Source organism: Parasteatoda tepidariorum, chromosome 2 (genome assembly GCF_982258835.1).
Source record: "Parasteatoda tepidariorum strain Cologne lab strain chromosome 2, Ptep-v5.0, whole genome shotgun sequence".
Lineage (NCBI taxonomy): Eukaryota > Metazoa > Arthropoda > Arachnida > Araneae > Theridiidae > Parasteatoda > Parasteatoda tepidariorum.
This window is the reverse complement of record NC_141756.1, coordinates 18,044,980-18,070,660: the sequence shown is the minus strand read 5'-3', so window position 1 is coordinate 18,070,660 and position 25,681 is coordinate 18,044,980. Positions and strand designations below refer to the sequence as shown.

At 31.5% G+C, this 25,681-nt stretch overlaps 1 protein-coding gene across 2 annotated transcripts in view; it reads left to right on the top strand.

Annotated features, from left to right (window-relative positions):
• LOC107454825 (sn-1-specific diacylglycerol lipase ABHD11-like) overlaps nucleotides 1–25,378 on the top strand; it is a 34,625-nt gene extending 9,247 nt beyond the window's left edge. For both annotated transcript variants that reach the window (XM_071177201.2, XM_043051282.3), the window contains 3 exons: nucleotides 6,963–7,160; nucleotides 14,867–15,066; nucleotides 24,603–25,378. In XM_071177201.2, coding sequence (XP_071033302.2) covers nucleotides 6,963–7,160; nucleotides 14,867–15,066; nucleotides 24,603–24,747 — 543 coding nt within the window. In that variant the 3' untranslated portion in view covers nucleotides 24,748–25,378. The remainder of the gene's footprint in view (nucleotides 1–6,962; nucleotides 7,161–14,866; nucleotides 15,067–24,602) is intronic.
• Nucleotides 25,379–25,681: the final 303 nt, after the last annotated feature.

The following is a 25,681-nucleotide window of genomic DNA, read 5'->3' as shown; positions in this document are numbered from 1 at the left end:
CTTCACTGGTAAATTTTAAGGCAATGTGACCAGATTTCTGCAAAGATTATGGTTGTGCCGTTCGGCAGGTCAAAGTGTACGCCTGCTCTTCGATTTTGGATGGTATTGTAAGAAACAACTTTTAAAAGAAAAACAAAGCAATACTTTTATTAAAATTTACACACACCGTTATTCCTAAAAACTCAAAATCTAAATCGTACACAAGAACTGCTGTTGCCAAAACATGGAATACTAAATATGCAATAAGAATATAATTAATGTTCACGTGCACACTTTTACACTCGACCATGCTGACTTTTGGACGACCTCGTCCCTTCAAAACAAGTTATAATCCTTCAAGTAATGCGGCACTTTTTTACATCTCTTTGGTCTACTGTTATCTTGGCTTAAATTTTTATTTGGATCGTCGTTGCATTGATTTGTACTGTTGCTGTCGTTTATGGGTTCACAAGCAATGAAGTTTTCCTTACTTCCAGTAATATTGTCCCCATCATCAGACAGATCTTCGTCGTTGACCAGATGAAATAGTTTCATTTGCGAAGCGTGGGCGGTAGTCATATAATTATGTTGCCTTCTTCTTCCTTGTCCAACTACGCGTAAATCAGTAACTTGATAAGTGTCGGATGGTAATATTTTGATGACTGTTAAAGGACCTCTGTACTTAACTTGGGTTTTAGTGTTAGATAAGGCAGTTTGTTCAGGTAATCGTCTTACGACCACAACGTCACCTATATTGTACTTAAATGCATCACATCGATGTTTGTCATAATTCCTTTTCATCTTTTCCTGTGCAATGATAATACGTTCCTAGGCATCTCTTTGCAGTTTTGTTGGATTTACGTAGTCATTTGATGTTGGTAGTAGATCTTGAGGAAAATATCCAGGCTTTACTGGCGTGTATCCATACAAGAGTTCAAAAGGAGGTTTTCCAGTCGACTTACTCGGAGACCAGTTAATACACCGTTGTACTTCTGGTAATATTTTATCCCAATCCTTGTGAGATTCCGTTTGGACATTGGAAGATATCATTGGAATAAGTATACGATTGATGCGTTCAACTTGTCCATTAGCTTGTGGTCTTTGACTGGAATTTAATGTATGCTTGATTCCTAATTGCTTACAATAGCCTTCAAACGCCGAGGACGTGAAGCAGCTCCCTCTGTCTGTAATGATTCGCCTCGGAGAACCAAAATCATCAGTAAATTCATCGAGGTACTTCAAAACGCTTTTAGTTGAGCAACTAGGACATGGACGAAGGCGCACAAACTTAGTCAGATTGTCGACAAAAACCAAAAGCTCCTTGTTGCGAGCTGAACTTGTTACAAATGGGCCAAGGAAATCCATATGCACAACTTCAAATGGGCGACTACCAGGTGGAATGGCATTAAGTTTACCTTGAGCTTTCCCACCTAGTACTTTCGTAAATGCACATACGACGCACTGTCGTATATGCTGCCTGATATAACTTGCCATACGAGGAAACCAAAACTGTTGACATATCATTTGAATTACTTTCTCAACTCCAAAATGACCAGAAAAGTCGTGGAAACGAACAGCAAGATACTTTTTCATTGATTTTGGCATTACAAACAACTTTCGTGTCTTGTTTCTATCACCTGATTCATAATGGAGGCGATAAAGTATTCCGTTAATCAACTCGAAATTATCGGCTAGTTGTTTTTCTTCTAGTGATCTATTTGTCTTTATTTTTCTTAAAGAAAATACAATTTTTTGCAAATCTTGATCTTGAGCTTGTATGAGGGCTACCCTGTCTTCTTCAGTAGAGATGTAAAATACCGTAGGCTCTCTTGTTAGTTCTACAGGACTCGTAATGTCTATTTCATGCAATGGTGTGCAAATTCTTTCTTCGACTGGTGAACGACTAAGGGCATCTACATGAGCCATTTTAGTACCATCTCGGTGTTTAACATTATAATTAAATTCGCTCAACAGTTCAGTCCATCTCGCTACCTGGGGTTTAATGTTCTTTTGCGTATTCAAGTATGTTATTGCTGAACAATCGGTGACTAATGTAAATTGCAAACCCAACAACAAAGGACGAAGTCTAGTCATTGACCATACCACAGCTATCAGTTCTAAACGACTTGAATGATACTTTTCTTCTTCAGGAGTTGTTCGGCGACTTACGGAATAAACTAACTGAAAAGCACTAGACTTATTTCGTTGCAAGAGCATTCCAGCTAATCCAACAGAGCTTGCATCAGTGTGTAATTCAGTTTCATCGCGTGGATCAAATAGTTTCAACACTGGTCTCGATACTAATTTAGAACGTAAGTTTTCAAAAGCATAATTTTGATCATCAGTCCATGTGAACGATGAATTTTTCTTTAGCATCTTGTGAGGGGTTCAGCAATTGAAGCATATCGTGTTATAAATCGGCGAAAGAAACTTGTTAAGCCAAGAAAACGACGCAATTCATCTTTGGTCTTAGGAGCGGGGTATTCAGCAATGGCAGCAAGTTTTCTTGGACCTGGTCGTATTCCATTTTTATCAATTACAAATCCCAAATACTCAATATCTGACATTCCGAATTCACATTTAGATAGCTTCAGTGTTACCCCAGCTTTTAGCAACTTTTCAAGTACTTGTCGAAGCTTCACTATCATATCATCAAAGCCGATCGAACCGAAGAATATATCGTCAATATAACATGATACATCGTTCCAGAGCAAATCACCCAAAGCTAATAACATCGCTCGCTGAAAAACAGGTGGTCCATTCGATAAGCCAAAAAACAAACGTGTAGGCTCATAATGTCCATCAGGAGTTGTAAAAGCTGCCTTTCGTGAGGATTCTTCATCCATTGCTATCTGATTAAATCCTTGACATGCATCAAGGATGCAAAATAAACTAAAACCAGACAGTCTTTCAAGCAAATCATCGATGCAGGGTAATGGAAATTTATCCTTAATAGTTTGTGAATTTAAATGTCTGTAATCAATTACCATACGATGATCACCAGTTTTCTTAGATACAAGCAAAACAGGGCTACTGTATTCAGAAGAACTGTCACGAATAACACCCTGATATTTTAATTCTTGAACGATTTCTCTTAAAACTTGTCTCTCGTAGTTCGAAGCTCGGTAGGGTGAACGAGAAACAGGTTTACTACCTGGTGTCTCAATGATACGCATTATAGTATTATTAATGCATCCTAGTTCATCTTGTTTTAAAGCAAAACACGGCCTAAATTCATTTAACAAATCGCATAAAATTTGCTGCTGTTCCTTATTTATTGATGGTCCAATTTTAACACATTCTCTATCGATAGGATTTCGCACAATTTCTTTTGCTAATAAAACGGCTGGGGTTGAATCCGCATCTTCCTTAACCATTGAATTGCAACTATTTTCAGATACCAAATTTCCTCGCAAGATGACACGATTTTTCTTTAATTGTAATTTTACGCTACTAGGATTCACGACGGGCACTTGGGATTTACCATCGTGGATAACAAACGTAACATCCTTGCTTAGACCATCTCGATCACTGCAGGAAATAAATCCGTTTTGAGATTTGCATGCACTGAAGACAGTTACCAATTGAACTGTACGTGGTTCAATCGCGCATCTTTCGAGGGTCTTCAACACAACCCTATCAGGCATTTCATTAATCTGGAAATCATGCAAAAAATCCAGCTTTTCCACGTGAACTAACTTGGACCTGCCTTGATTTCTAACCATTATTATCTCGGGTGAGTCAATGATGTCGTTTCCGATGAGAACATCCGGGCCTTCAAATGTATCATCAGTTACTACATAAAACAGAACTTCTTTCAGCTTTACCCTGTCTATAGTCACATTAAGTATGATAATTCCTAGTGACTCCCTTACACCTCCAATACCTCGAATTCTTGTAACTATATTTTTATGAATATTTTTATTAAGCGTTTGTGCAAAACTATATTTTAACATAGATATATCAGCAGCGGTATCCATAAGAGCATTAGTATTTACTTCCTCTATGATAATATTCTTCGTTGTACTATTACTGGAACTGGGTAAAAACGAAACTGCATTGACTAATGGGAAAGACGCTCTCTTTGGACATTCCTTTGTACCATGTCCTTCTGTTTTGCAGGCAGTACAAAACTTTGGACGTTTTGGCTTTACACAATCACGGGCAAAATGGCCGGTATCATAACAATTGTAGCAAACAGTTTGATTATTAGTTGTACTTCGACTTGGCTCTGTTTGTTTGCCCTTGGCGATATTTTCTTCTTTCAAAAACTTATTGTTACTATATTTATTATTATACTGAATATGATTCTTAAAAACATCTTTGAGTTCAATACCTTTTCAGCTAATGTATAGGGTGAAATTATATGGGTCCACTGATCCAAGTAACGTTCTCGTATATCTGGCGGCACCCGAGCTTTCATTCGATCTGTGATGATCAGGTCTTTTAAACTCTCAAAACTACTTATTTTAAGTCCTGCAGTCCACCCATTAAAATACGTTTCAAGCTCGTGGTAATATTCTTTCCATGACTTTCCATCAGTATTCTCATGAGAATAAAAAAGTTGTCTAAATTTTTCAGGACTTAGTCTGTAGCACTTAAGCAAAAGAGATTTAACATAGTCATAATTTTCTGACTGTTCTTCTGGTTCTCTCATTATCATTTGGACAATTTCACTTGGTAACTGGTTAATTAAACATGCCATCCACAATGTACTTAGCATTTGTACTCTTTTCATTACTCTCTCGAAATGTACTAAATAAAGGCTGATATCTTCATTACTCGTAGAAAACTTTCTCAGTTGTGACTGCCAATCAACTTTTGGCGACGATGTTATTACTTCAGTTTCGACTACTTCTGAAGTTTTAGCAGCAATATCTAACTTCTTGAGTTCCAATTCATGTTCCCGATCGGCTTTTTCTTTTTTCAATGCATGTTGGTGATCGGCTTTTTCTTTTTCCAATGCATGTTGGCGATCGGCTTTTTCTTTTTCCAATGCATGTTGGCGATCGGCTTTTTCTTTCTCTTCTTGACGAAAGCGCTCGGCTTTTTCTTTTTCTTCTTGACGAAGGCGCTCAGCTTTTTCTTTCTCTTCCTGACGAAGGCGCTCGGCGTCTTCAACTAAATTTTCTACCATTCCTCGAACCATTTCTTCATTGTATTTCTCGCTATTCAATATTAACTTTCTCAAGTCAGGGATTTTCAAAGTAGTAGACGAAACATCTTCAGAAAACTCATTAGCTACGTAACGTAACTGATCTTTACGAAGTCGCGATAAAAATGCCATTTCAAACTCAAAACTCAAAATTAATTACAGTTGCCTGTTTATCCCACTTCTGATAATGTAAGAAACAACTTTTAAAAGAAAAACAAAACAATACTTTTATTAAAATTTACACACACCGTTATTCCTAAAAACTCAAAATCTAAATCGTACACAAGAACTGCTGTTGCCAAAACATGGAATACTAAATATGCAATAAGAATATAATTAATGTTCACGTGCACACTTTTACAGTATTATTAGAAGAGACATCTATATACGCACGGACTATGTCACTTTCTGACCACGTGTTGATAGTCTGCATGTCCTTTTCAAGGATAGTAGCAGTTAACTCGTTTTTTAGCACAGGATAAGGAGATTGGTATTGACGGTAACAGTTATAGGCCGTAAACTCTAGATTGATCCTATGTGGAAAAATTGCTGCCAAAGCCGTAAGAGGTTGGACTTCTACCTATGGGTCCATGAGAGGTTTTCTATTTCCCTCCCACCATCCAATGGAAGCATTCTCCGATGCTCTTTCTAGGGATTACAAGCTCCTCCGAGAACAAGATTTTTATTAGAGGAGCATTATGAGGCTACCTTTTAAATGGCAACAAATTACAAAACAAAATGGTGCATTATTTAACAAATTGGCAATTTAAAATATGTTAAGTCTTAAATTTTATGTAAAAATAATTTATTTTTCCTGAACCAAATATATTAGCAAGGCCTGTACATAACGAGCCGCTCCTGTGGCTCGTCAAGTACATAGTACTCGTTAAATACTTAGTACATAATAGATACGTGAGTATTACCATGTGTAAAAATATTGTGTAACTGTGCAAAGACGAGTATTTTGGATATGGGCATGAAAGCTACCCTATATCTCCTTTTCATTAAAAAAAAAAATTATATCAAAAATGTAGAAAATAAGTTAAAATTTTTCCGAAGTTTAGTTGAAACGTAAATTATTTTGAAATTCAATGTCTGCATAGAATCTTCAATTTCTTCTAGTAAAATGAAATAATTATATTGCACAAAATAGAAATCGAACAACCGTAAATAACTTTTGTTCTATAGATCGGATCTTCACGTTCTAGGATTCAATGTTACAAAAACGATTTTTTTTAAAAATTCGATTTCTCAGGAACGTTTCGACCGATTTCATTCAGATTTTGTATTGTGCCATGAAAAAGATACATAAAAAATTACGTCATAAAATTCTAAATTTTTCGACTATTACTAAATTAGATAATGAGAAATAATAAAAATTTTTCTTTCGTGTGGAATTATCTTTGAATAAACAAATTTTATAATTGAGCGAAAAAAAAATTCAAATTTCTTAAGAAGTTCTCGAGATATGGGGAAATGCTAAAAAATTAAAATTAACATTAAGGTGCCCAAGGTTTGGACCGCTCTCCTGACCGAACTATTTAGACTATATTTTCCAACCTATATTTCGGGGGTCAGAAATCCATGTCTGTTGAAACAAATATGTTTATTCAGAGAAAGTACGTTTTATGTCTAATTTTGTAACTCAATATATTGTTTGCAATAATTCATTATCATATTTAAGGTTAGCCTCTCGAACCATTAAGATTGAATCCTTGAACGAAAAAATCCGATCATTTGATTAAAAGTTATTTAGGGAGGTCCGTTTATTTTTCTGCGCACTGTACTTTGTTGTATCTAATTATTGTATCCAATATTATATTTAAAGCCAGAAAGAGTAGAGATGTTTTTCTCGGAAGATATGTATGTAAAGAAATTAACTGAAAAATTCGTTGATCTGTTGGCTTGTGCTACAGATTTGCTGATAAGAGCTGTTAAAAGTATTCCAGATTCAATGAATGAAATAGAAGCGAGGAAATTTGTATTTACTCAGCTGTTCAGTCAGGCTCAAATTAAAGATCTTTCAGTAAGTATAAAATTAATTTTTGTTTAATATAATTTCGGGGAATTCAAATTCATTTCTATAAAAAATAAAATTTATTTTAATTTTAACAAATTATTTTTCTCGAAGAAAAAAGATTTTTCGACTAAAGTTCTTTATTTTCATTTTTTGAAACACGAATAAACACATCCTAATTTTTTCGACATATTCTTAACGTGCTGAGAAAACTTTTCAATTACTAATTTGATGGATATTATTGTATATTTATTAACCATTACTAAACATCTATATATATATTTCTCTTACACGGCGACAAAAAAAAGTCTCATTACAACTCTCCGAATGGCAACGCTAGAAAATCGACCAATGATTACCGCTAAAAATGTCACATGTAAAATCTAGCTGTGATGGCTCAACATATAGCGCTTTTAAAAACGGAAACTGAAATAATCAGAGAGAGCATAAGCTAGGCAGAAGTGAGTAGTCTTTGTAGATAGATCTCTATTTTAGTATTCGCAAACGCAATGAACTATAGGGGGCGTTGTTGTATGAGACTAATACCTGCGATTTCTATATGAACAGTCATTCATTTACTCTAGAGACGTCTTTAATGTAGCGTGTAGCATTGCAACGTTCCTTTTTTATCGTGGCTAATTAAATTTAAAAAAGAAATATGTTTAATATCCTTTCTTATGCAAACGAAAACAAAATGGTATCTCTTTTTTTTTTTTAGAGAAGGAACATCCAAAACACATCGGAAAAATATTTGCACATAAACAGAAAAAAATATGCAAATTCTTATAAGAGTTAAAACCTAATGCCCGAAAAATAGTTTTACTAAATTTAATGATATAACATGAAAGGCCTATTTAAACTTTACATTCTATAATTTTAAGAATCATATTAGTTCAAAAATTAAAATGAACTAAAAGTATACATAAGCCTCATAATTTTATGAAATTTAATTTTGTAAAAAAAGTATTTTGACAACAATTTTCATCAAAAAATTTCAAGTTTCAATAAAAATCTTTATTTAGAAACTAAGAAACGTAAAATAAAGATTGCTTACGATACAAAGCAAAAAAGAAAAACCCAATTCTAAAAATTCCTTACATTAAAATAAACAACTTTCATGTTTTTTCTTTTTTGATTCATAATCGGACGCAGAAAACCATTCTATAGAAAACTATCATCAAATAAGAAAAAAATTACTTAAAAGTAAAATTTTTTATTTTATAAAATTAACACTTACCTGCTTTATAAATCAGAAGAATTCCAAAATGATTTGTTCTTCGATTTTTGTTACCATTTTTTTAGTGCTACGAAAATGCGTCTTTGGGATTTGCCGAAAATAGAACAAGATGCAATTTTATTTTTTCGGGAGCGAAATATTTTGCCCATTGTCCACCGAAATCCGATAAACTACTTTGATTTTAAATAAAGTGTTTTATTTTATGATTTGTCGCAAAAATTTTGGTGTAGATTGGTGGCACTTAAAAACCGTCAAATCTGTAGTTGCGGTGGCGTTATTACGCAAGTACCGAATTTTTATTCCATACTTTTTTGAATCATATTACTTCAAACATTAGAATATGCAAGAAGTATACATTAGCACATAATTTTATACCATTTTATTTTTCAAAACAATTATTTTAACAACAATTTTTATCAAAAAATTATAAACTAAAAAACGTAAAATAAAGAATTCTTAGGATAAAAAAAAAACGATTTTAAAAATTCCTCATATTGAAATAAAAAAATTCCATATTGTTTCTCTTTTTATTCTTATAGTTCTTGATCAGACGTAAAAAAGCATTCTGTAGAGAACTATCATCAAATAAGAAGAAAAAAATTTTACAAGCTAATTTTTTATTATAAAAATCATGACACTTACCTTCTTCATAAATCCGCAGAATTCCAAATGAAATGTTCTTCGTTTGAAAGTTTTATTTTCAAATAATATGTACATAGATTATCCCTTTATTACTTTTAGATAACATACCACACATCAAAATTTTATAATTGTAAGATCTCGATATGAATTTGAATATGTAGCTTAAAAACAGAACAGCTGAATTCTAGTTGAAATTATCTATTCCTTCAAAACTAAAAAATACTTACCAAGAAAGCGATAAAAAATTTATTAATCATCAGCACAAATGACACTATTTCAAGTAATTTGGATGATTCTTTATTGTTGTTTTCCGACTTCTATAGATACAGAAATATATACTGTTTTATAACAAAGAAGAATATTCTATAACAATTGCTGTTCTTGACGTTCTGAATTCACATTTATTTATCGGAATGATGAAAGCAGTGTTGACTTCAGTTTAATTTGTTATGAATTGAAGACAGAAGAAATGCATTTTACCTTAAAACACACATCTGTAACAGTATGCGATAGCGAAATCGGAAGTTATCAGTTGCAAGTTTGTTGATAATAGAAGTTGAAAATTATTGAGGAATTCTCTTCAAATGTTTGGCGTGTTCTGTTTCTGAAAGATTTAACAATGTTCTGCAGAGTTTTTTCAAGTTTTTCGGCTTTTTCCTTTGGGAAATTTTGCTTCTTATTTCGTGCAAAGAAAATGGCGACCGACTCTGCCAGTGATTCTGATGGAACTGAATGAAAGCGTGATAAATTAATGTCTGATATTTACAGGCTCCCGCTAGAGGGCGTTCTCGAGCGTTGCGATCGCGAATTTTGTCGAAAGCGCTTTTTTTCACTAATTGATATATTACGAATTTATTTGGCGATTTTTGATTTGTATCACGAATTTATTTGTTTTATTATTGTTATTAGTTATTCATTGAAAAATGAGTCTCAGTCGTGCTGTTACGTTTTAAGATTTTATACTATAGCACATTTCTAATAGGTTTAACGAATTACGTGTCATTTATTTGAATTCAAATTTATTTTAACGACTTAGTATTTATAATAAGGAGTAATTTAAAAAGAAAAGTTGTTATATGGGTTTGAATGATTGTTTTGAATTCTTAGAATTTTGTGCATTTGCAATGTAGCTAAGTTAGTAGCGAACGAAGCGAGCTTGGTTTAGGTTGGCGAGAGTTAGCGAGCAGGGGGCGTGGTCCACTCGTTTCTATTATTAATTAAGACTTAAGTGCTGATATTTGTGGACTAGAACTGGAATACGACCTTAGTAAAAAAAAAGGTTCAAGTGGTTCCTCCATTTCATTACTTCAGGTTTGTAGCCAACAACACCTTACATTATGAACTAATTTCCGTTAAGTTTTTAAATACCTTCTTATTGTCCCTTTTATAGTAAATTAATCATGATTCTTATCGTTAATTTTATAGTGCTATTTCTATCATAGGTGAACAAAATTCAGGGCGTCTTATCAATGGACGCATGCCACATTCAAGCAGCGTGACCATTCCACAAATATTTGAACTATTACTATTGGAGTTTATGCTTTGGGCGTTCTCTACTTTGTTTAGTTTGATCTTTAGGGCATTTTTCGATTAAAAAAAATTCAGTTTTTTGTACTAAGGTCATTGATTTTTGTATTAAGGTCAACTGATCATGGTTTAGAGTCCCATTCCATCCGTCTAACCAAGGGAGCTCTTCGTAATTTACCTCTCCAAGTAATGCAAATGAGGGTTAGTTCATCACGAAGGCATATTTCTCCCAATACTTGATCCCCGACTTTCCTTGTCTTTTATATTGGGTTTAAAATTACAGGGCCACAGAGTTGATCATTAGTAGTCCTAAACCTAAAAAAATGGGTCGGCTGTTCAACGACGTTTATAATAATATTTCTAATTCTCATTTATTAAATTCTTCTTTGAACAAATGTCTGGAGAATGTTAAGTTTTTATATACATTTAAATGTACCTTTATTTTATAGAGTAGTCTTTACGTGTGCCATCTTATTTTACTATTTTTATTTTATTAATCTTAAACCTTGTCTTAAATACTTTTAATGTAATAATTTCCAGGAGATGTTAAACACATACTTATATTTTTTTCTCTTACATCTAAATGAAATTGTAACAGCAGTATGACGTCAGTCAATAGTATTTTTTAATAGTTTTACACGGTTAAGGTGCTCGTAATACGTTGTTCTCTTTAAGCACCTCTATTTCCGAGCATTTTTTTTTATATCGAATGCATGATTTCATTTTAGTTAGTCAAAAAGGAATTAGTCATTGAGTTTTGAACACCTAGTAATATAAATGGATTTATTAATTAAAAATAACAAATTTAAGCTAAAAGTAAATTGATACAAAAAAGCCATCTGAAATTAATGAAACTGATCTGGAAACTTACGATGAATCAGTAACCTTCATCGCTATACCTTCTCTTCCAGATTATTCTGAAGGTCAAAGCATTTTTAAAAGCTCATAATATGAAACAGTGGAAATTTAAATTGGGAGAGTTCTGATTGAGGCCCGCAGACGTTTATATTTTTCCAGGACCCTTCAATAAAACCCCTGCAGGCGGACTTTTATTTAAATCAATTTTTAACTGGCCACAGGGTGTTTGGGGTACACCAACACAATTTATTTAACAAAACTCCTAACTATAATTATTGCCAAATTGAATAGTTAATGGACCACCTCGTATTTGACAGCGCCCACTTCCAGACACTCCGTGGAGATCAATTTGAAGGTAAAAACCGACACCAGTGTTATGCAGAGTTGGCCTGCAGGAATAAAATCAAAACAATCATCAAAACCACGCTAGAATAGGTACTGGCGAATATAATCACCTAGCATCAGAGCCTGCCTGCTCCAGACACTTAATCACTTATCTTGTCCACTTAGGTTTTACCAATTTCTCATTTTATTCGGGATTGTCATTGTTTGTATCATGCTTTATCACCTTTTATCCTACTGAATTTTAATTGTCTACTCCGTTTTTGTTTTGATTGTTTTTACTCGACTTTTGTACTTTTTAGGCTGATTTAACTTTGAATTTTAGCCAATTTTCTTGTTCTTAGCATCCGTTTTTTGATTTTAATTGTTTTTATCTTGGCCTTATGGCTTTCCTTATTTTTAACTACTTCTCTAATTGATTTGAACTATATTAGATTTTAAAGCCCTTTTGATTTTAACTTTTTCTGATTTAACGAGCTCTTTTGGCTTTTGATTTTACAATTTACTTGATTTTTTCGACTTATCAATCTCAACCCCTTTCAACTATTTTTTTTCTTCTCGTTTTTAAAATCAACTTTTACACTTGGTTTGCCTTATACTGGTGATTTATCTCCTTGCATGATTTTACTTTTCTATGGTTCATTTACTATTGATTTAATTTTGCAGTTGCCACCAACCCACTTGCAGTGGTGAATTATTGTGTAACTTGCTTGTTTGTAGCATTGGCTATTTGTTGTAATTTGTTTGTATCATTGCCCATTATATTGGGAAACTTAATCTTTCTTAAATTGCGAATTTAAAAAATTACTCCGTGTGCCCAATTTATGGCAGTTCGGTTACTTTATTTTATTATTCTGAAGATAAGAAATTAATATCACCTCCAGATTTAATCTGGTAAATAAAGGATGGTGACTTTAATTCGACTTTTCCATTCTAAGACATTGGCAAACTAGATATCCAGTTCTCCGAATGTTTTCCCCTTTATTTAAATAATCATATTCGATTTCAAAAATGCATGCTCTAATGACTTCAGATGCTGAAAACATTAAAATAGTACTTAAGAAATACACGGTATTTTATTGTTCACATGGACGCTTATCTGACCCACACTCTGCAGCAGACTTAATAAAACGGTGGAGACTTAAAACATGCAAAACTCTGTTTAATTTTGTTCAACTTTTTAAGTTTTACCATGAGTTAGTTTGAACAAATATGGATTCTAAACATTCATTTGAATTACACCGACGAAAATTTTGTTTATTAATTTTTTCTGCTGCCGAAGATTTTTTAGCGGATCTTGGATATTTTCTAGACGCTGATTTCAAATTGGAAATCAGTTTTTCTCTCCAAGCTACAGTTTGTTTTTTCAATGACAATTTTATTCTATTTTTTGTCGAAAAGTTGAAGTCTAAAAACGTTATGTATAACAAAGAGGTCGCATAAATGTGGCGACTAACTCCTAGGGGATGTAGACCGGCAAATACCTGAACCTGAAAGTATCTCCAACCTTAACCTAGACAAGGTTAAGTATTTGCATAAATGCAACAAAAAATTTGGTTTTCCAGTGTTATCTGAATGTACTGAATACCAAAATCGTTTATAATCAAATTTAACAAATCAAGAATCAAACATTAAAAATTAATTGTATTATTGCAATATAAAATTTACCCTGAAAACGAATTCAGCTGGCATTTTTACGTTCGATTTAAATGTGTATAACCTACATTCAATTTTATAGTTCTGCTTTCAATAAAAATACTAAGTTTTAAGAGTTATCTTATGTCGCATTGTTGGCAAATGTCTCGAAAAAATGGTTAAATAACAATTTATTTAATTGTTATTTTACCATATTCAAACAAAACAGTCAAGTAACCATAAATGAGATGGTATTCAAATTGTTAACTGTGAGAAAAATCGTTTATTAACTGCTTTTACCTAATACGGTTGAACAACTAGAATTTTATCGCACCAACAAGGCCCACCTGATGAAGTCACTTTTTTGATTGCAGATGGGTACACATTATAGCCGAGGGGGCTAATCAGTGATTCGCATGACTGGCAGAACAGAGATTCGAGTCCCTGCCAGAATTTCTCCTCAGCAATATTTGTTTCATTCCCTTCAACATGTGAAGAATTTCCAGTGTTCTGAACTCTCCTATTTAAGACTCTATACTATTAGAAAATGGTTCTCTCATTCACACATAGATGGCAGCACCATAAAGCTGCTAAATTACCTCGAATTTCCAGTAAAATTTCTTCCTTACAGTTTTGAAATTATGATAGTTCCAAATGGTTAAAAAACCAAATAGTTTTATATTCATGGTTTTTAACCATACTAGATGTAAACAGTTTCAAACCTATAAGGGTTAAAAAAAAGTTCTTCACCTTAAATTATGCTGTAAATTGGATGGACAGACTGATACCGGTTATTTTACCAAAATTTTGAAATAAAAATTTCACCAGTATGGATGGGTGATCGTGTAAAGCTAAGGGTGGTGGCGCTAGTGGTAAAATTGCTCTTTCAAGACTTCCGGGTTACTGCTTCCGATATATTTTTACGCCGCAGAATGAAAAAACGCGCCATCATATTATTGCATCATATCTTTTGCAGTATTTCACATGTAACGAGTTCTTTCTTTCAGCCTTTAAACTTCAGCATTATCATATTAATATTATAATCATTAGAATATTTTCTAATTAGGCTATCTTAAAAAGATATTTTTAAAGATATTTTTGGTGACATTTCATTCATATGTAGCCAAATTAGGGATAAAATACAAAACATGGCAAACTTTAAGAATTATTCACAATGAGATATTAACTTTCCAAAATTTTTCTTGGCCTTACGACCTCTGAAAATCAATACATTTCTGAAAGCTCTAATGAATGGTACAATTATGTTTAGATTTGAACCCAAATTACAATAACAAAAACTGCATAGAATATTAGGCTTGTTCACACATCGCCTCGTAGTCATAACATAAGCGGAGGGATACATCTGAAATTTTCTAAATTTCTTCCGGTTTAAGGACGCTTGTTATTGTTTACATTGGACCACCCATCCATACAAAGTGCATTTCCATGCTTATTTGAGATTTTTGTTTTCAAGGTTCACTTTGATGAAAAGGGTAGTAATTTCCACACTGATTATGTTCTTAAGCGTAAGCCAGATGGAAGTTACGATGTCAGTTTCAACAAAGATGTAATTCTTAAAGCACTTAAAAACTACGATACACTAATGCCGGATCCCAGCGGTGTGTTTTCTGGACCGGCTTATTTCTTGTATGGGAATCGTTCTTTCATGAACGTGTAAGTACATTGTGTTTACTTTGACTGTTCATTGTTTTGTTTTTGCTTGCGTCAGTGTGGAAAATAAATCCTGACGCATACAAGTAACATTTACAGGAATATTGTATGGATCAAAACGGTGTCTAGGTACAATAAAATAACTGTAAATAATAATTATTCTATAGCAACTCTGAACACTTTACAGCTGTAACATTCAGTAGTTGGTTTTGGTATGTATTCCAAGTCAGCATCGCTGTTTTGCAATCGAAAGAAATTCATAAACGTTATATTTCAAAATATAATATGGATATCTTATTGGCTCTTGGCACTTCCGGCAAAATTAAATTCCTAGTGCACTTTAGCATCCAAATAGAGTCTCGGTGCTGCCATCTAGTGTGGCAGAAACTAGACGTTCAAATCAACATGACCAACGGTATCTCATCCATTGTGGTGGTCCTGAAAGAGTGGATACCACCTCTGGAGAACGCACTAGGTCTGCTCATCGGCAAGACCGATTTTGTAGCTCATTCGAAATAAAAAAATAATATGGATACGTTTAACGTACAAACATGGAGGCAAAACATTTGGCGACAAAACATACGTGACAAAAATTAGTAAAAACCAATTTAAAATGACTTAGAAAATCCATGAAACATGCTTGTTTCTCCTTCTTCGAAATATTCTTTCAATTCTAAAAATTTACAAGTTGTGAACACTATTTCGGAAATTAAAAGCTAAATAATTTGGTAATTGGGAATTTGTTCAGAAGTTATTAACGTGTTCCCTACCGTTAACGTGACCAGCAATGCATTTATTATGTAGGCATTTTATACAATTACAAAAAAGCATTGAAAAATTATGATTGCATGAATAAAGCGAAAATCGAAGTGAATAAAGCACAAAAAAAGTTCTGTATTTTGTCTGTGCTGTGCTATATTAAAATTGCTATTTTGTGCTTTAGTATGCGCAACACAAACCATACTCATTTTGTATATGATAGTATGTTTTGACTTACATAAATTACAGAGAAAAAATAGTGATTTATTTTATTTAATTTTTTATTTTATTTTTAATGTTACTACTTTGACAATCATGCTATAAAATTTTCTTTAAACCGTAAAACATTTTTATGAAACACCCATTCTTCTCTCATTGGCTTTTTGGATCATCATTAATAATGTTCACTGATTAATTTTAAAAATATGCTATGGAGCAATCGCTCGTGGATTAGAAATAAATATTTACATTACATTAGTTCGCGATGACTCTTTATTTGAAATTTAAAAAAAATCAGTATATGGCATCAGTAGTAGGCGCCCCTCTTCGTGCGGCGGAAGTGACGCCATCATGGAAAGTCAATTGACTTTCCATGATGACGTCACTTCCGCCGCACGAAGAGGGGCGCTTACTACTGACATCAATACCATACCGGCCAAGCAAAAAATTCGCTCCATAATTAAAAAAATATGGTCAGGGAGAATATGGTCAGGGAATACCGAGAAAGTGTATACCCGGGCTATGGTCCACCCATCCCTGCCGATGCTGATTTATTAATTGTTTAAAAAATAGTTATTAAAGAGAAGAAAGAGGAAACATTAAAATCCTTCTGGTGGCTAGAGGAAAAAGAGAGAAATTGAAAGGTTACTATGGGAAACGCCTGCAAGTCTCGTCCGAAAATAAAATAAGATTTGATGTTTTTAATCCCAACTTCCTACCTAGTAATTCATTATATATCAGAAGCAATTTCTCTTTTGCTTAAATATTAACTTTGAAAGTCTATACTGTATTTAACGCAATCGTTTTCCGTAAGGACAATAAGCAGGTTTTACATCTACATGACTATGGAGAAGGAATTATCAGGGTGCCATTTTATGTTGAGATGATATTATTTCCAGTGTGGATGGAGGTTGTATTGGTATAGTGGGCCAGTTGAATAATACATGAAAACAGAAGGGTGATGAAAATAATAGTTGAGCTGGATCAGAATTAATAAAAAAAAGCTTTTATTTTATTATTTGCAGAGCTCGAGTTACAAAATATAAAAATCATTCATAAGAATTTCAGTTGAATCAATTTTGCATAATAATATTAAAATAGGTCAGGCCATGGGAGATGAATCCCCCACAACCTGCCTAGTCAAAAGCCAAATTAAAAAGTACATGTAATTTTGTTCTCAACGGAGACAGAAGCATGGGTAAGAGATCGAAAATTGGCGAATTATCAAAATATAGCATAGCCAAAACAAAGCCAACCAGCATAACAATATTGGGTTTAAAATAATACCTTGGCGATCACGAGTCGCCAACAAATTTATGAGAATTATTACAACCATGCAACCGAAACATTTAGCCGTTAGAAATTAGAATAAAAAGTTATAAATAGATTTTTGTTTTCGATTAGAGGCGACAGTGAATATATAAGTCTGCATAAGTAATGAAATAAAAAGTATCCCTTACATTGATCTGGAAGAGAAGAAATAAATATTTTATGTTCGTTTTAAAAAGATTAAGTTTGTGCTTTATTTTAAATATAATTCTATTAATAAAAAAAATCAGCTTAAGAAAGCAAAGATATTTTAAAAGATAGAAAATAAATATGTGTATGCCAATTGTGGCATCACATATATCCCCGCTGAACACAGAAAAAAATATGTATATATAGTATATATATACATATATATATATTTTTTAAATTAATGGATCTCCCCCATGTTGCAAAAAGATTTTATGCATTAAAACATAATATATCCATGGAACTTATAATATACACTTACGTATAGCTAAATATCAAAGCAAAACTATAAAAAAATTTATGACATAAAGTTATACTTCAAATATATCTTTTCAATACTCATGTTATTAAATCTTATGTTGATGTGAAATTAGCTGGGCATTGTCATCACCAGGACAGGATATTCTAATTTCCCTCGAATTTGAGAAAACTTTATCAGTTACAAACAATATAATTTTCAAAATCATTTCATTTACCAAATATTTTTTTTTATTGTCATTAATACTTTTCCACATTGACATACCTATACAATTCAAAATATTTAAACATATAAGTGCAATTTATCTTATCATATTCTATATTTCTTATTATAAGTTAATGAAATGTTTATTACTATCAAATATTCAAATAATTATAAGTGTCAATACAATTCTTTAGTTTATTGTTTATTATTAAAAAAACATACTGAGCAGAGCATATCATTCAAAAAAAAATATGAGCTTTTATTTTAGCTCTAAACAAACAGTTGATCAGACTGTTATTTTATTTACCTAGGTTTAGTCATCCCTTTTTCATAAGGGGCAAAATTATCATCTCTTATATTATCATCTCTTATATTTCAAGAGGCAAAATTATCATCTCTTATATTTCAAGAGGTAAAATCATCTCTATTATTTCAGAGGCAAAATTATCTAAAAATGCAGCATATATATATATTTATATTTATTTAATATTTTTTTTTTTTTAACCTTTGAACTAACTATGATCTAGAAAACATGTGATCAGGATTCCAACCTGAATCTTTGTGACACAATGTATTAACAGTTATACTATCACAGCTATCTAGTATTAAATTCAAGGTAAAGTCATTTTATAGTTTTTTTTAATTTTTTTTTAACCCTATCAACTTCTGAATTAATGTTATAGCATGCCTATGATCAGGATTCAAACCTGAATTTTTGCATACATGATGCATTGTATTAACATTTATACTATCATGGCTGTATATTATATTCAAGAAGATAAAAGTTATTTATTTATTTATTTTTTTTTACTGCATCTGTAAAAATTCACTTCATTTAAGTGAAGGAAAATATTATCACATTATATATGAATGCTCAATTTTTCTTCTTTTGAATTTCATTTTATTTTTAGCTCAGTTGGACACTTATTTAATATAAATTAGAATACCTAAAAATATTCGACAATTGCATTGTTCAAATCAATAGAGTATTTGTTTTTTAATATATAATAAAATTTCTGAATTTATTTATGTTTTGATAAAACAAAATATTCATGAGTAACTATTTGGATCAACCCTATTGAATATGCACTTGCATTGAATGAAATTTATTTATTATTATGTTCATTTTATTATAAAAATATCTCTTTGTCACTTAATGAATTTTAATTACCTGGCACCTAAGTAAAGAAAATCACCATAAATCATTCCGCACAGATGCCTCCATGCAAAACAACAGCAACAATGAGACAGTAAATAAAACTTTTAATTAAAGAAAAAAATATAGATTCTGAAATCTTTAGTTCTCAAATTTGCAAACACTCATACCAATCTAATTTCTAAAGGATTGGAATATCAGACTAACATGGTTTCATAAGATAACAAAAGTGTGTAATTGTGTGTTTATTATTTTACTTCTTAAAAAAAAATGTTGGGTGAAATTATGTTACACTACTATAAGTACTGATTAAGAATCACTTTGGGATAGCTTAATCCTTATAATACATTTTAATAACATGTTATTCCCTATTGTGCTTTTGTGTAGATGTCTACATTTCATATTTATGTATTGTTATCTTATTTGAAATTTGCAACATTTCAAAAAATTAGAGAGATAATTATTGATATTTATGATTACTTTAAAGTAACTTAATTAGCTTGAAGCTAATTTAAATTGCAAAATTTAAGTGTGCATAAGGGTTTATAAAGTATATCATTATTATTATCAGTATTATTTAAAATACAGTTCTGGTTTAGTTTAAGAACATTTGTAAATGAACTACAATAATTTTAAAAATGCACTTCAAATATATATAAATAGTATATCAATTTATGGCAAACAGTATAAAATCAAAATATTTCTTTTTATTGTAACATAGCAATGCTTGATAATGATCAACCTAAAATATTAACGGTAACATAAATAATGTTAAAATGACCATTTAAATCATACAAAATTGAATTTCTTTTTATGAACCAACATATGATATGAATATTTTAAGTTCTGCTATTCTTAATTAGATTGCAGAAATTAATTTTTGAAAATAAATTTATAAATAAGTAGAATGTCAAAAACACCCAACGAACTGTAAATACAAGATACCTAAAGAAAGACATGCAAATTACACCCAACCAACACTATAATCATTTCTAGTTACGTTTTGAAGAAATTGTCTGTAATAAGAATTACAAGAGTTGAAGATATTTTTCAAATTAACAAAGTTTGCTTACTGGTCAAATCAGGTGCAAAAATACTAAAGCTCTCATGACATCCACAAAAACAAAACGTAAGAAAGTCGGAAAACACTCTTTCTAATTTACCAAAAACATTTTCTTTGAAAACAAAAGTAGATTTGCATCATTCTGTTCAGACATTAAAATAATTTAATTCAAGAGTTAGCAATTTGAATCTTAACTCAAATATCATTTAATAGAATAATCAATGTGGATAATAAAAACTCTTAAATGTTATTGCTATTCTTTAAAATCACTGAAAACATCGTTAATGTTCATTTTTAAAAAAAAAAAAAAAACGTAACACTCGAATAAAATATATAACACTCGATTTTTTTTTATATAGAAAATAAAATATGGAAAAATTTGATTTTACACATCACTTCTTTTGTATATTAATTAATTAAATCCTTATCACTGAAATAAAAATATAAACTAAATTATTCAAATCCTGTGAAAATATATAAAGTTTCAGAATTCAAGTTAGTTCCAACAATAATTCAATTATCAATAAATTCTTCACCTGTATAAACATTACCAAAAGGCTAATAATAAGATCAGATATGACACTTAACTGGATAAATTACAAAATTTCAGGTTGTAATTAAATAAAATTAAAAAATTTCTATTATATTTTTAACTTCTAAAAAAATTTTTAAGTCAAATGCTCTATCAATTTGCCATACAAAAATTAAAATTCAATTAAATGTTGTAAACATAAAATATAATGAATTATAAAAAATACCAAAAAGGATACGAAACTGAAGAACGTTCGATGAAGTTCCATGTAAACGAAATCAGAAGCAAGACGAGAGTTGAAGGAAAAACAAATTTAGTTTCTTCTTTATGATGAATCATAAACTAATAGATATTTCTTTCGAGTAGCGTAGGAGGGGGGAATGTCGAACATCTAAAGCAGTGGTTCCCAACCTGGGGGTGATCGCCCCAAAGGGGGCGATAGAGCTTCTCAAGGGGGCGATAATCCTCAGGGGGCGGCGAGTACTCAAAAGATAAAAATTGCTAATAATATTAATAATAAAAGCTATTTGAGATTGAAAATATATATGAAACCTATGGTTCTGGTGTAGACAAAGAATTATGATAGTTAAAAATTTAAAAAAATTCAAGAGCAAGATCGTCTTCGTCATACGTTTTGGTATCGCAGGCGGAAATCTAATAAGTCACTCTGTTCCTCTGAGCAATAATATTGTTTCCAGGCGTATTGATGAGATGGTCGCCGACGTTGATTCAAAACTCATCAAATTTCTGAAAGAAGGTAAATTTGCGCTGTAGATTGATGAATCAACTGTGATAGATAACAAAGCTGTTTTAGCTTACGTGAGATTCATAAATGAGAGAAAGGAGATTAACGAGGAAATGTTGTTTACAAGAACCTTGAAAACAGATATAAAAGGATCGTCGATTTTTAAATTGGTCAAAGATTATTTTGAGGTAAAAGAAATTCCCCTCACAAATGGAAGTGCTTGTGCAACAGATGGTGCTCCAACCATGTCTGGTTGTCCTTAACCCTTTTGAAGGCCGTGGTAAGTATACTTACCACCACGTTTTACCACATTTAATTTAGGTTTCCATTTTTTAATAACTTCAGCTTTCTTGAAGTGAGTTTGAATAAAATTGGTAACCATTTGTCACTTTTAAAAAACGTATAAAGGTTATAAAATACATAATTCCTTTTGAAGTTTGTAGCATTTAAGGAATTTATTTTATAAATAAAGAAAAATAAAAGTCAGTACGTTCCTAATAGGTCATGTTTACCACCAAAAAAATGGCATTTTTATAAACTAAATGAGTTTTTTTTAATATCAATTACTGTTCTTAAAACAATTTCAATTCCAAAAATACTTTAATTTACCTTTGCTAGAAATAAAGGGCCCGTTAAAGGGTTAAAAAAAGAAGTACCGGAAGTTATCTTTCCATTCATTATGTCATTCATCGTCAACTTTTGGCTGCGAAAAATTGGTTATTTCTGGCATCAATAAAATAAAAGCTAATTCTCCTAATAACCGTTTGTTCCGAGAACTTTGCCATGAAAATGATGAAGATTTCGAATACCTGCTCCTACATACAGCTGTGAGATGGCTTTCACAAGGAAACTGAGCAGTTTCTTCGAATTGCTGGATTCGGTTACTGAGTTTCTCGACACCACTGATCCTGTTTTAAGTGAGAGTTTGCAACGCAAGTTGGAAACTGCGTACCTCACTCATAGTCTTGAAAAAAATGAAGGAAATCAACGTAAAACTTCAAGGAAAATTAAATGAACATTATCAAGGCTAAGGGAATCATATCTTCATTCATCGCCAAGTTTGATACCTACAAGTCAAACATTGGTCGCAAAGAGCTAATGCAACTTCCAACTCTTAAAAAGTGTTCAATGGCAGATATCGAGATTCTCGAAAATAAAATCTTAATTTTTACTCATCACCTTGATCAGTTATGAAATCAAGATTTAAAGATTTGATGAAATTAGAAATTCCGGATTGGATTTTCGATCCTTTCTCATTTGAAGTTGTGGATAAGCTCACTTCCTCTTTGTAGACTGAGATTTTAGATTTGAAGTTTGACTGTGAGGCTAAAGTCGTATTTAAAAAATACGGTTACGAGTTAGCTTGGGTAAAGCTTATGGACACTTATCCACAATTGTGGAAACAAACTGAGCTGCTTCTCATCTCGTTCCTGTCAACATATTTAGTAGAGACAGGATTTAGTTCTGTCTTCCAGCTGCTCACAATGCAAAGAGAAAGGTTGGGCATTTGCTTCAAAGGAGACCCACGTTTAAATCTGAGGAGCATAAAACCTGACATTCAAGCTTTAACTTGAAATACACCAAGCACAGGGCAGTCATTGAAGTGGTAAAAATGTACTTTCTCAATCTTCATTTTTTTCCCTCAAATTTTAGTTGCTAACGTTTTAACTTTTTCTTGATTACATTAAAATATGAATTTAAAAAAATATACTTTTGTTTCGATTATTTCGTTTTAAATATCATTTCTTTTTGAAAAAAAAGATGCACAATTTTTTTTTAATTAATAAAAATGACAGGATAAATGTGACTCCTTATTTGCATTACAATTTAAATTAAAATCAAATAATATTGCATATTTTAAGTGTTTGGTTGCTCACAATCAACAATGAACGGTTTTTTTTTAGCAAAAAGAGAAAGGGGCGATATGTTTCAATCAACCCCAAGATGGTCCACAAAAGGTTGGGAACCACTGATCTAAAGAAACCATTCCAGGGTCAAGGTTCATTCAGTTCCATAAGTTTTCGCAGCATTGCAAATTCACCGCTAAGCATTTTCCTCCAGTATGAAGTATAAAGTAGCCGCGAAGATAAAAAATTATGGATTTGAAGATCAGTAGATGCTTTTAAAGACTTGCGTTGATAACCCCATTTCGTTCCTTGTAACTAGGCACCATTTTATGGAGAAGGATGATTCAGTGTGCCATATTTATTGAGATGATGATAGGCAGGTGAGGTTGGAGGGTGTGTATTGGTATAGTGGGCCAGTTGAAGAATACATGAAAACAGAAGGGTGATGAAAATAATAGTTGAGCTGGATCAGAATTAATAAAAAAAAGCTTTTATTTTATTATTTGCAGAGCTCGAGTTACAAAATATAAAAATCATTCATAAGAATTTCAGATGAATCAATTTTGCATAATAATATTAAAATAGGTCAGGCCATGGGAGACGAATCCCCCACAACCTGCCTAGTCAAAAGCCAAATTAAAAAGTACATGTAATTTTGTTCTCAACGGAGACAGAAGCATGGGTAGGAGATCCAAAATTGGCGAATTATCAAAATATAGCATAGCCAAAACAAAGCCAACCAGCATAACAATATTGGGTTTAAAATAATACCTTGGCGATCACGAGTCGCCAAGAAATTTATGAGAATTATTACAACCATGCAACCGAAACATTTAGCCGTTAGAAATTAGAATAAAAAGTTATAAATAGATTTTTGTTTTCGATTAGAGGCGACAGTGAATATATAAGTCTGCATAAGTAATGAAATAAAAAGTATCCCTTACATTGATCTGGAAGAGAAGAAATAAATATTTTATGTTCGTTTTAAAAAGATTAAGTTTGTGCTTTATTTTAAATATAATTCTATTAATAAAAAAAATCAGCTTAAGAAATCAAAGATATTTTAAAAGATAGAAAATAAATATGTGTATGCCAATTGTGGCATCACAATGACTTTGAAAAAAAAAGAAAAAAAACTACTTTTTGTTATTTTATATTTAATTTGAAAAACAAATTGTTATATTGAAAATTTGTAAATTTTTTTTTGTCTAAATAAGTACCTTATTGTATTCTTATTTAGTGAAGCTGATGAAGAGAATATCAAAAAACATTTTCCGAGTGCTGAACTCATAAAATTTGAAGGAGTTTCTCACAACATTCATATAGAAGATCGAGAAAAGTTTTTAAGTATTATTTTGGATCGTTTGACACAACGAAAATGTTGATTAATATCACGAAGCTATTTTAATGTATTCATAAGAAATAAATTTCAATAAAAAATATTCTTACTTTCACACAGAGAACAAAAGTATGCTTACAATTACCAGAATATGTTAAAATTTACCGTGTTTCTGGCTTTAGGGGAACACCAGTATGTACACCAGTAAGTGTTACCGAAGGACTTAGTTAATGATTTTAGCAAAATTGACAGTATAAATATGATTTTAGATTTTTTAATATGTGAAAAAATTTCTTAACTGAGGCAAAATTTAAAAATTTTTTCATGATATCTTTGAGCGTGGCATACGAACCATTTATTTGGTTTAATTTACTTCTCGGTTTTGTATTTTCTATTTATTAACCAAAAATATGTTGTTGTTCTTTTTTTCTTTTTTTTTTCTTTACATGATAAGTTTTTGCGAGTTAGTACGATAATTTTACCAGAATTTTTTTCTCCGTGCGGTAAGGTAAAATCATTTCAGTAAAAAATGTCTCATTATTATTTTGTGAATAATTTTAAAATTTATTTTTTGGGCAGTTTGAATTCCAAAATTTTTTTCATATCGTTTTTAAAATTGTATTCTTCCACACAAAACTTAAATCCTCGCGTAAAATTCCGTCATCTATTTTGCAAAATTTAAAAATTGTGCCTATCAACTCGATTTTTTACCAACAATGATAAATATCGTCTAAGGTTTCTCACTAAAATAGTCTCTTTTTTGTTACTAAAATTATATACATTTAAAGTGAAGTGAAAAAATTTTTAAGTGAAATTTTTTTTTAATTACATGTTCTAAAATATTAATCTCAAAAATTTTTTCCCCAAAAAAATTTACTTTTTTTAAAATTTTTCATTAAATAAGCCCTGGTTACAATATGAAACGATTTGATTTCACCTCGATGGAATTTGAGCCAACTTTCCTGGTCGACATGATTTTA